At 41.8% G+C, this 13,184-nt stretch overlaps 1 protein-coding gene across 3 annotated transcripts in view; it reads left to right on the top strand.

The window, feature by feature from the left end:
* LOC139539607 (AT-rich interactive domain-containing protein 3A-like) overlaps nucleotides 1–13,184 on the top strand; it is a 57,087-nt gene that overhangs the window by 16,793 nt on the left and 27,110 nt on the right. For 2 of the 3 annotated variants that reach the window (XM_071342696.1, XM_071342698.1), the window contains exons 2-3: nucleotides 10,062–10,783; nucleotides 11,644–11,926. In XM_071342696.1, coding sequence (XP_071198797.1) covers nucleotides 10,443–10,783; nucleotides 11,644–11,926 — 624 coding nt within the window. In that variant the 5' untranslated portion in view covers nucleotides 10,062–10,442. Of the gene's footprint in view, nucleotides 1–5,272; nucleotides 5,382–10,061; nucleotides 10,784–11,643; nucleotides 11,927–13,184 lie in introns of all 3 variants that reach the window. The other variant, XM_071342697.1, reaches the window with a different exon arrangement.

Here is a 13,184-nt window from a genome sequence, read left to right on the forward strand (position 1 = left end):
TAAAAAGCTCATTTTTGTTTTTATGAATTAGTACAATATAGCCAATTTTAACTGTGGCTGTGGTAACTAGTGGAAACCCTTACTGTGGGAAGAGCCATGTCATTTGTCCACCAATAACATCAAATAAAATAAAATGTATTTATACAGCCCTTCTTAGATCAGCTGATATCTCAAAGTGCTGTACAGGAACCCAGCCTAAAACCCCAAACAGAAAGCAATGCAGGTGTAGAAGCACGGTGGCTAGGAAAAACTCCCTAGAAAGACCAAAACCTAGGAAGAAACCTAGAGAGGAACCAGGCTATGAGGGGTGGCCAGTCCTCTTCTGGCTGTGCCGGGTGGAGATTATAACAGAACATGGTCAAGATGTTCAAATGTTCATAAATGACCAGCATGGTCAAATAATAATAATCACAGTAGTTGTCGAGGGTGCAACAGGTCAGCACCTCAGGAGTAAATGTCAGTTGGCTATTCATAGCCATCATTGAGAGTATCTCTACCGCTCCTGCTGTCTCTAGAGAGTTGAAAACAGCAGGTCTGGGACAGGTAGCACGTCCGGTGAACAGGTCAGGGTTCCATAGCCGCAGGCAGAACAGTTGAAACTGGAGCAGCAGCACGGCCAGGTGGACTGGGGACCGCAAGGAGTCATCATGCCAGGTAGTCCTGAGGCATGGTCCTAGGGCTCAGGTCCTCCGAGTGAGAGAGAGAAAGAAAGAGAAAATTAGAGAGAGTGTACTTAAATTCACACAGGACACCGGATAAGACAGGAGAAATACTCCAGATATAACAGACTGACCCTAGCCCCCAACACATAAACTACTGCAGCATAAATACTGGAGGCTGAGACAGGAAGGGTCAGGAGACACTGTGGCCCCATCCAATGATACCCCCGGACAGGGCCAAACAGGCAGGATATAACCCCACCCACTTTGCCAAAGCACAGCCCCCACACTACGAGAGGGATATCTTCAACCACCAACTTACCATCCTGAGACAAGGCAGAGTATAGCCCACAAAGATCTCCGCCATGGCACAACCCAAGAAGGGGGGCGCCAACCCAGACAGGAAGACCACGTCAGTGACTCAACCCACTCAAGTGATGCCGTCCCTAGGAGGGGTGCATGGAAGAGCACCAGTAAGCCAGTGACTCAGACCCTGTAATAGGGTTAGAGGCAGAGAATCCCAGTGGAAAGAGGGGAACCGGCCAGGCAGAGACAGCAAGGGCGGTTCGTTGCTCCAGTGCCTTTCCGTTCACCTTCACACTCCTGGGCCAGACTACACTCAATCATAGGACCTACTGAAGAGATTAGTCTTCAATATAGACCTAAAGGTTGAGACCGAGTCACATGGGTAGGCAGACCATTCCATAAAAATGGAGCTCTTTAGGAGAAAGCCATGCCTTCAGCTGTTTGCTTAGAAATTCTAGGGACAATTAGGAGGCCTGTGTCTTGTGACCATAATGTACGTGTAGACCAAATCGGAAAGATGGGTAGGAGCAAGCCCATGTAATGCTTTGTAGGTTAGCAGTAAAACCTTGAAATCAGCCCTTGCCTTAACAGGAAGCCAGTGTAGGGAGGCTAGAACTGGAGTAATATGATCACATTTTTTGGTTCTAGTCAGGATTCTAGCAGCCGTATTTAGCACTAACTGAAGTTTATTTTGTGCTTTATTCGGGTAGCCGGAAAGTATAGCATTGCAGTAGTCTAACCTAGAAGTAGCAAAAGCATGGATACATTTTTCAGCATCATTTTTGGACAGAAAATTTCAGATTTTTGCAATGTTACGTAGATGGAAAAAAGCTGTCCTTGAAACAGTCTTGATATGTTCGTCAAAAGAGAGATCAGGGTCCAGAGTAACGCCGAGGTCCTTCACAGTTTTATTTGAGACGACTGTACAACCATCAAGATTAATTGTCAGATTCAACAGAAGATCTCTTTGTTTCTTGGGACCTAAAACAAGCATCTCTGTTTTGTCTGAGTTTAAAAGTAGAAAGTTTGCAGCCATCCACTTCCTTATGTCTGTAACACAGGCTTCCAGCGAGGGCAATTTTGGGGCTTCACCATGTTTCATTGAAATGTACAGCTGTGTGTCATCCGCATTGCAGTGAAAGTTAACATTATGTTTTCGAATGACATCCCCAAGAGGTAAAATATATAGTGAAAACAATAGTGGTCCTAAAACGGATCCTTGAGGAACACCGACATTTACAGTTGATTTGTCAGAGGACAAACCATCCACAGAGATAAACTGATATCTTTCCGACAGATAAGATCTAAACCAGGCCAGAACTTGTCCGTGTAGACCAATTTGGGTTTCCAATCTCTCCAAAAGAATGTGGTGATCGATGATATCAAAAGCAGCACTAAGGTCTAGGAGCACGAGGACAGATGCAGAGCCTCGGTCTGACGCCATTAAAAGGTAATTTAGCACCTTCACAAGTGCAGTCTCAGTGCTATGATGGGGTCAAAAACTAGACTGAAGCATTTCGTATACATTGCTTGTCTTCAGGAAGGCAGTGAGTTGCTGCGCAACAGCTTTTTCTACAAATTATGAGAACATTGACATATATTTTGTGTGGACAACTGCCATTTCAGTTGAATTGCAAGTCAGAGTGCCAGTCATCCAGGCTATCCTTGCATGTCTCTGCCTGGATAACAACACAGCTTCACATGTGTAGGTTTCCATCAAGGAGTTTATTCGCGCTTGTCATAGAGCCCCACAGTGGAGATGTCATAATACCCATAAAATCTAGCAGTCAATGCTAATTGATGAAGACATCATGCAAAACTCAAAACCGTGCCAGTCATCTCCAGTTGCCACCATTGCTAACAGGTATTGCATACATTTAAACTTGCACAAGACAGTTCACAGAATTGTCAATTTAAACAAATGTAGCCAATTTATTCATTACTACATTTATCTAACATTAGATTGTTAATCCAGAGATTCTTACCTTTGCCTCGATTTGGCAGTCTCGTCCAGATCATCGTGTCATTTGTAGTTCTTTATGATAGCCACATTAGCACCTCATTTGCATTTAATTTTTTTGGGGGGGGGTGAATATATTTATAAAAGTCACCTTGTCCTAGAAAGATTTACATGGTTATCAGAACATAACACCACGAAACAGAGCCATTATTTTTAAAATATAACTTGGCGAGTCAGTTAAGAACAAATTCTTATTTACAATGACGTCCTACCCCAGTAGGCCCCAATGAAGGCCTAGGAAGAGTGGGTTAACTGCCTTGTTCGGGGGTAGAATGACAGATTTTTACCTTGTCAGCTCGGGGATTCGATCTAACAACCTTCAGTTACTGGCCCAACGCTCTAACCACTAGGCTACCTGCCACCCCTAAGTATTTCTAAAATCCCTTATGGGGAAAATTAAATGTGGAGAAGTTTAATTTATTTGCCAAATAAACAACAATACAGATAAAAACAAATGCATTTTTTTTAAACAGTGTGGTTGGAAGCGCAATATACAATACATAAATACAAAAGCTTTGTTAAAACAGATAATAAAACCTACTAATTATAAATGTATGATCAGTAATCACGAGGGGAAAAAAGTATTTGTTTTGTTTAAATGTGTGTGTGTGTGAGTGTGTAAGAGTTAAGCTATTTGGAGGAAACACTTAACACAATATATTTACAATATTTCTTACTAGTGAATACAATAAAGTAGGATTTTTTTACATTTAAAGATTATTTGTTTATCTGGAACCATTCAGAAAATGTGGCCATGCCTGAGTTGGCTTCATTAATTAGTGAATCAAAATTCTTGTGTGATAAAATCAAATTGGTATCCTCAGCAAAGAGAATGGGAAGTACGGTAGAAGGCACAGCAGCAAGGTCATTGAAATAGATTAGGAATAACAAAGGTCCAATTATCAAACCCTGTGGCACGCCGCAGGATATCTTGGCCCTGGTAGATGCACACCCGTTTGCATAAACAAATTGTTCTCTATAATAAATTATATGTATAATCATGAAACACGTAATAATGCAATTTAGAAAGTCATATTTCATGATCAACCGTTTCAAACGCTTTGGATACATGTAAAGAGATGCCAAGAGCGTATTGATTGTTAAGGGCTGTAAATATTTTATCCACAAGTTGCAAAAGACCCATATCTGTGGAGTAGTTTTTACGAAAACCATATTGGTGCTCATATAGAATGAAGTGTTGATTTAAATGTTTCAACATTCTCTTATACACCAATTTTTCTTGGATTTTAGAAAAACATGGTAGTACAGATATTGGCCGATAATTTGTAAAAGATCTTGGATCCCCAGTTTTATAGATGGGGATAACTTTGGCAATTTTCAAATCTTTAGGAACAATACCATAGATTTGGTGAAGATATACATTAGAGGCTCAGTAGTCAAGGAAGACACTGATTTCACCAAAGAGGCACCACTCTCATCATGACCTGCTGCTGATATCTTTAAATTACCAATTACCTCCATCACCTCAGGAGGGTCAAACTGAGCATACAAGGGAAATGTCCCTTAATATAATCCAAGGGATTTCCATGAGTATTTTATTTTTGTTTTTATTTTTGTATTTTTTCTCCCCTTTTTCTCCCCAATTTCGTGGTATCCAATTGGTAGTTACAGTCTTGTCTCATCGCTGCAACTCCCGTACGGATTCGAGAGTGGCGAAGGTCAAGAGCTGTGCGTCCTCCGAAACACAACCCAACCAAGCTGCACTGCTTCTTGACACAATGTCCACTTAACCCGGAAGCCAGCCACAGCAATGTGTCGGAGGAAACACAGTACACCTGGTGACCGTGTCAGTGTGCACTGCGCCCGGCCCGCAACAGGAGTCGCTAGTGCGCGATGGGACAAGGACATCTCTGCCGGCCAAACCAATGCTGTGCCGTGCTGTGCCAATTGTGCGACAGAGCCTGGACTCTAACCCAGAACCTCTAGTGGCACAGCTAGCATTGCAATGCAGTGCCTTAGACCACTGCGCCACTCGGGAGGCCCCATTTCCATCAGTTTTGCTAATTTTCTTTGACAGCGAGGATCCCACATTCACAAAAAAGTTATTAAATTCACATGAAATAACATCAGGATCACTATAGGTCTTATTTCCAAAAATAAATTGAGATGGGATAGTAGTAGATGCCTTTTTTTCTTATTCAACTGTTGATTGAGGATTTTCCAAGTACTTTATATTATTTAAGGTTTCTTGGAATTTGTTAGTCAAATATATTTTTGGGGATATCCAAAGTAGGTGAGTAAATTTGTTCTTATACTTTGTTTTCAGATGTAAGTGTGAGGTCCTCTCTTACAAAGAATTGAAAACGTTTATGAACAAAAATAGACACTCATCCTCCCACTCTTGATGTTCTACACTGGTGAACAGCATTATAAAGGTAGGAAATAAGCATTTATTGGAATTAAATCATCTGATATAAAGGTTGTTAAATTTCTTAACATTATATTAATCGCAAGTGATAGACTTATTTCTGGTCAATTTCAGGAAGTTTGAATCAATCATTATATCTATTGTTGGCTTCATTAATATCTAATGGGTTAAAGACCATGTTATCAGGGTTGATATCCTGCCCAACTAAGAGAGATACACAGTCGGAATCATCCAGAGAGTGAAACGGAAACATAGAAGTGCATGCCTCACATGTCCAATACAACCATACATTTGTGTTAGTTTTATCAATAGGGGTGCACTTCCCATGGAATGCACATTGACACAGTCCACATAACACCACTGAAGACTTCAGAGGGTTATGACGTTTTGAGCAATGTGTGTTTTTGGTCATGAGGTTAGGTGAAACACATGAACAAATTATAGTAAATATACAGTGCATTCGGAAAGTATTCAGACCCTCTAAAACAACGATATGCCACACCTGCCAGGTGGATGGATTAGCGTGGCAAATAATATCCTGCCCAACTAAGCAAATAAGAAATGCTCACTAACAATTATGTAAACAAATTTGTGTACAAAATTTGAGAGAAAGAAGCTTTTTGTGCATATGGAACATTTCTGGGATTTTTTATTTCAGCTCATGAAACATGAGACCAACACTTTACATGTTGCGTTTATATTTTTGTTCAGTTTAGATAACCACCGTAATAGCCCTCTTATAGAAAGCTGGTCAATGTCGTTGGCCTTGACTATATGGCATTGACTATATGTGTCACGTTCCTGACCTGTTTTCCTTTGTCTTGTATTTATTTAGTTGGTCAGGGCGTGAGTTGGGTGGGTTTGTCTATGTGTGATTTTCTAGGTTGGGATTTTGTGTTCGGCCTGGTATGATTCTCAATCAGAGGCAGCTGTCAATCGTTGTCCCTGATTGAGAATCATACTAAGGCAGCCGGGGTTTCACGTGTGTTTTGTGGGTGTTTGTCTTCCGTGTTAGTTTTGTACCACACGGGACTCTATCGTTTGTCTAGTCTGTTCCTGTTCGTGCGTTCTTCGTTTATATGTAGTTCTCATGTTCAGGTCGGTCTACGTCGTTTATTGTTTTGTTTTGTAATTTCTCAAGTGTACTTCGTTTTCGTCTGGTCTAAATAAATTCATCATGTCTTCACAACACGCTGCGTTTTGGTCCGATCCCTACTCCTCCTCTTCAGACGAAGAGGAGGAAATCAGCCGTTACAATATGGACTGATTTCTTATATGAACTGTAACAGTAAAACATTTGAAATTGTTATATGTTGCGTTTATATTTTGGTTCAGTACAGTCTGAAAAAGGCCTCCCAAATTTCCAACTGTATTCTGAGCAAAAATGGAAATGATGTCAAGAAGTGGTCCGTAGTCGCAGATATGTTGGAGAGATCGCTACACACTTCCGAACTCAACTAGCTCTTTTCTGTCCATTACCGGCATGCCGGTTAAATATACACTGCACATTTCAAACGTTACCAAAGCACAATTTCAATGCTCTGTACTGGTCTTGTTTATTCTTTAGGAGACTATAGTTGAATATTGGAGCACCCATTATGTGAGGTGGCAGAGACCCTTTATCACTTTGGAATTAGACCCTTAGCGCTTTCCTTATCTCTTTGTCCTGTTTGTTCAGACCTCACTATCTTCCACCCTCACCCCTCCCTCTGTCTCTGTGCCAGTAGGTAAGTAAAGGATTAACCCAATAACATATCATTCGTCCCTTATCCTTCATTTAAACCCTCTGTCCACTAGATTGGCTTCGTGACAGCTCCCCCTCAGCCAGTTTCATCTAGCCTACACCAATAACCCTAAGGTCAGATCACTTATGGGTGTCCATTGCTTTGGTTTGAAGCCAAAAGACATTTGAGAGGAAAGTCATATGAAATGTAAACGGGTTGCAATGATCAAGTGATTGACTTAAGGTTGTGGTTCACATTGTGTGTAGTGTAGTGAAGTTACTCAATTCGCCCTGGCCGTTCACCACCAGTGGGTTGCGTCTACCTGTGATGCAAAGTAGCTTGTTTGCTCTACAATGCTTACCACACTGCACATCAGTATTGCATAACACAGAGAAAATATAGTTCCTATGTGATCAGGCTTGTTTTTTCTGTCCATGGCTAGAAACCTATTTTTCAGCCCGTTAGTCTTGGCGTTAGAAACTGAATTAGTCACGACATCATCAGCAATTATACCATCACATGAATCATAGACATAAACAACATAGTCCCAAAGTTGTTGATATAATGGTGATTCATATGATGCAACGCTTCAATGTTCCCTATTAACATTCAGAATGATGAATGGATGACCTAACACATACAGTCCCAATCAGAATGATGAATCGATGACCTAACACATAGTCCTCATTCCTTGCTGTATCTTGCCATTTCTGTGGGAAATCACAGGTGTTGGACACCAAAAAAGGCATTTGAAGCAGAGGAACCACAAACACCTCCCCCAACTAAATGTATTTTGTTCAGGAACAGGAAACCAGTTTGCTGTTCTGCCATGGTCTGTCTGTCATGGAATATTTCCAAATATAGGGAAGCACATTTTGTGCACCATTGTTGAAAACCACTGTCGTGAAGCTTAATCACTGGCTTATGAAATTTTATTGTGAAACATTGGGTGCAGCAAATTGGCATAAGATAAATAATTATGGTGCAATGCATCCGACTGTTGGATGATTCAACATGTCTGTTTAACTTGATATTATTTTAAATGTAAATCAACATAGCATTTTTGGTCCATAGCCTGTAATCTTACAGACCAGAATATGCTGAAATGTAAATGTCTTGTTTTATGGTTGCAATGAACAGACAATAGTCTTGTTACCATAGTGCAATAAAAGCTGATACAATATGATATGATGTCATATTGCTACTATTTTGGATCCAACAACTGGAGTGACATAGTTGCTCTCTGTGCCAGAAAATCATATTGAGTGAGTCGATATTGAATGACTCACTTCTACTAATAAAACTGCTCATCTTGTGGTTATTTCTTGCACGTCTTCTGAAACACAAGCCCATGGAAGTGACAAGTTTTTCCAGTGCCGTTTTTCTTTTGCCAGTGCCGTTTTTGCCAGTGAGTAGAGAAGCATCATGAACACTATCATGGCTGGAGTCATAGGCCTAGGGTCAAAAGTAGTGCATTATAGTTATAGGCTAGCTAGGGTGTCATTTCAGAGGCAACCTAGTCTGTTCAACACCTGCTTGGAGAAGGTGTCTTCATATCCCTGTCAGTGTGTGCTATTTATTCGAGAACACTGTGTTAAGCTTATCTTTTTTCTGACCTAGATGTGACCCAGGTCTTATTCAATCGAAATGTAGACCTTTCCCCTTATAGCATGTGCTAGGTCTTTCTAGCTTACAGTCATGCCAAGCTTGACATGCCTTCTTATGAATTGCTGTGGTGTGAGTCACTTGAGAATAGTACAAAAAGTCATCCTAGAACATGCTCTGAGCAACATTTTCTACAAATTGCATAGTAGTCATGTAAACCAGGGCTGTTCAGTCATGAGTGCCATAGATTTCCCCCTTATATTTGCATTTCTGACTGAAAAAAAAAGATGTCTGACTTATGGGTCGTTCCACGAATAGGGTGCGTTTTACATTCTTTAGACACGGGTGGCAGCGTAGCCTAGTGGTTAGAGCGTTGGACTACTAAACGAAAGGTTGCAATATCAAATCCCCAAGCTGACAATGTACAAATCTGTCGTTCTGCCCCTGAACAAGGCAGTTCTGTTCCTAGGCCTTCATTGAAAATAAGAATTTGTTCTTACCTTTATTTAACTAGGCAAGTCAGTAAAAAAAATGGATCATATACATCTATGCTCTAACTCAGCCATACTCATTTGGATCCGGAACCAGAACAGGGCCAAGACAGACCCCCCCCCCCCCCCCAATAAAAAACAAAACAAAAACAGAAAACGTTCAGGATTGAACAAACATAAGACATGGAAAATGTGTAGAATTGCAGGAAATTAGCTTAAAAACTTCAACATTTTCCCTTCACTCAATGGAATAATGTATAGAATTGCAGGAAATAAGGTTTGAGTAAAAAAAAAAAGTTAAGGGGTATGAATGCCCTTGTATATATTTTTTTAATGTGATTTAATGATTATTCCCATTTGTCCCTCAAGTTTAAGGTCAACCCTGTAACATTTTAATATGGTAAAACTATTCCTTAAAAAATGTATCTAAATCAGAACAAACATTGAACATCTAATTGTCAAATCATAGTGTGAAAGCAGTTCGCTGGTTCTACTCTTTTTGGCTATTTTCTGGTGTTTTGTTGGGAAAACTGAGTGTGTTGAGCATAATACTTAGTGGGCACACACTTAGCTAATGGGGATCCATAATAAATACAAATAACTTGTCAACCCTGCTACCCATAGATAGATTGGCTAGAAGCCAGGGAAGGGAAATATATAGTGAGGGAAATATAGAAAATAGTTTATCTATGTAACACACTTGTTACTATTTTTACTTTCTCTTTGAATACTTTTTGAATTTGACACATCAACTGAAACCAGCATGTAGACTGTCTGCAACCAACCAACCATATTGGCTAACCAACATGAGAAACAATGTTGAAGCAGTGGCTAGATCTTTTTCTCACGTTCGTCTCTTTCCCACAGGCCCTGGTAAAGCCATTACGGTGTGGTCCACATAGAGATCTCCACCACTTCAGCCGCTAGTGCCTAAGTACGGCGCTCACAGGGACTCTCCACTGGCCTTCCCTTCCCTGCACAGAGAAACAGTACTAGAGACTTCTGGCTGTGGACAGTGTCCGAGTGAATGTTTCATTGCTCTAAGAACCCCTCCCGCTCTTCGAGGACCTAACTAACCTACCCGTCAAGAGAACGCTCCTGCCGCTGAGTTAGCTGGTCAGGCATTTCATCCAGGCCCTCAGCATCAGGACTTAGCGAGGCGGCAGCCCCCACCAGCCCCTGTGACTGGAGCTATTCAGGGGGAGGAGGGGAAGGAGACCCCCGGCCGGTGCAACACTTTCCCTTGAGATGAAGCTTCAAGCCGTGATGGAGAACCTGCACAGGCAGCAGAGGGCCAAGTTGCTGATGGAACTGGAGCAACAGCAGCTGCAGCAGGACGGCGCTCGCGGCCGGACCACCGCTGGCGTTGGGGACCAGCTGATGGGAAGCCCCGCCCCGGAGTCAGAGCACGCCCAGATGGCGGCCCTGGCAGCCATGAGGGCGGTGGCGGCCGGGTTGCAGAGGGCCTCAGACAGCCCCATGTCAGAGCGCAGCAGCGGGGGAGAGGACGAGGAAGAAGAGGATGATGACGAGGAGGAGGAAGGGGAACAGTACAAAGATATGATGGGCTCTGAGGAAGAGGAGATGATGTGAGTAGGACTGCCTCATGCTTATACATGCTTATACCGGGCCAGTATCCGATAGGTCACTAGTTTGAATCCCCAAGCCTTGAGCAAGGCACTTAACCCTAATAAATCACTCTGGATAAGAGTGTCTGCTAAATGACTAACCTTGAATGTCTGACTGGGTGCTTTGCTCTGGTCTAGGGTTTTGTTTGACCTTTGTAAGTTTATTAAAATGTTCCCAATCTTTACCATTTAGCCTAGCCTATATACTGTCACGCAACACCTTTTTAAAGTTTCAATCGTGTGTTAGCTGGCTTTCGATCAAAATAATTATTGCCCTCGTGATTACACGAGTGCTTACACAAGTTTTATTTAAATGTTTTACCTTTTATTTATACAGGTCAGTCAATTAAGAACAAATTCCTATTTACAATGACGACCATGTCCAACACATCAATAAACAACAATTACACAATACATATCTATATACTCATCATTTACACAATACATATCTATATACTCATCAATTACACAATATATATCTATATACTCATCAATTACACAATACATATCTATATACTCATCAATTACACAATACATATCTATATACTCATCAATTACACAATACATATCAATATACTCATCAATTACACACTATATGAAAGCAAACGCAAAACATGAAAATCAAAACACAATAATATGAAACAAACACATTCTTTCGTAAAAAGGCCCTCTAACATATGCCTGAATTGCCCTAGAGGCACCAAATCCTTCAAGGACTTTTGGAGATCATTCCAAGTCACCCAAACACCAGTACATTGGTATATACCAGTATGTGTACGGTGTTGTAACGTGGCTGGCATGGCTCTTTCTCTCGGCTGCAGAAAGCAGAAGTGGGATGAGGAGGACTTTGAGGGGGAGATGGAGGAGGACTATGAGGACGAGCTGGTGGACGAGGGGCTTCCCACGGGCCGGGAGGCGCTGGCCATGCTGCTGCCCCACCGCCAGCTGCACGCCCACTCCCAGCTGCTGAAGCAGGCCCGGCCCCGCACCGGGACCCACCCGGACCAGGAGCCCAGAATGGCCATCCTCCCCCCACACGGATCCCACAGCCAGCTGGGAGGCCAGGACCACGGAGACTGGACTTACGAAGAGCAGTTTAGACAGGTAGGACCCTGGGGGGGTTATAGTGGGTAGGTACATGTAGGTAGGTATACCCACAGCGGGGTTGACTTCCTGCTTCCAGACATCAACGGAAGACAATATTTGCCAAGAATGCCACTATTAGCTCTTCAGTTCGGCTCTCCAATTTGAAACCTCCCTCCCTTGAGGCATGCTCACATTGGAAAGGGTCTTAGGAAATTTGAATGCTGTTGATGTAAGCAGGATGTCGCCTAGCTGTGTATGATGTCATATTGCTGAGTCTACTTTTAACCGTCCTTAGCAGGCTCATATTTACTGTAAACACTGCATTGGTTTTGATATGGTTTGGAGACCCTGTTGAAATTGTTGTATAGATACAGTGGGATTGTTTTTATGTGAAGTATTTCCGTTGTGAGAAGCTGTGTTCGAGCATAGCGATAGGGCTATGTCGAGGTGGACCAGAAAGAAGAGAACATAATACACTGCATACATGTATGTTTCCATTGTAGCTAATGCTAAAGGTTAGGTTAGCTATTGATAAAGGGTAGAAGTGGAAAAAGTATAGGTTAAACATGTGAATTGCATTATTTAAACATAAATTATAATATCTCTTGTGTGAAAACAAAGTAAAATATACCTAGCTGCTATATGCACATTTTACATAAGCCAGCCTCTGTAAAATGCTGCCGCAGGGTATTTTTGAAACATAGGGAAATGCAAGTTAAATGTTTGCTACACATATTGTCATTTTTACACAGACTTCGGAAGTTATGTAATAATGACAATATAATTTCGGTACTTGCGTATTTGGTGAAATAATTTAATACATGAGTCTCTGTGTTAAGAGATCCAAGGCAAAATGTATGGAATTGGGCATGTTCTTGTCACGCCCTGACCTTAGAGATCCTTTTTATGTCTCTATTTTGGTTTGGTCGGGGCGTGAGTTGGGGTGGGTATTCTATGTTCTATGTTTTCTATTTCTTTGTGTTTGGCCGGGTGTGGTTCTCAATCAGAGGCAGCTGTCTGTCGTTGTCTCTGAGAACCATACTTAGGCTCCCCTTTTTCCCACCTGTGTTTGTGGGAAGTTAACTTTGGTTAATGGCACATAGCCTTAAGCTTCACGGTTTGTTTTTGTAGTGTTTATTGTTTTGTTCGGCGTCATTTTTATAAATAAAAGGAAAAATGTACGCTCACCACGCTGCACCTTGGTTCTCTTCTTCTCTTAACGGCCGTGACAGAACTTCCCACCAACAACGGACCAAGCAGCGTGGTAAGGAGGAGC

The sequence above is a fragment of the Salvelinus alpinus genome, chromosome 15 (assembly GCF_045679555.1).
Source record: "Salvelinus alpinus chromosome 15, SLU_Salpinus.1, whole genome shotgun sequence".
NCBI classification, from domain to species: Eukaryota; Metazoa; Chordata; class Actinopteri; order Salmoniformes; family Salmonidae; genus Salvelinus; species Salvelinus alpinus.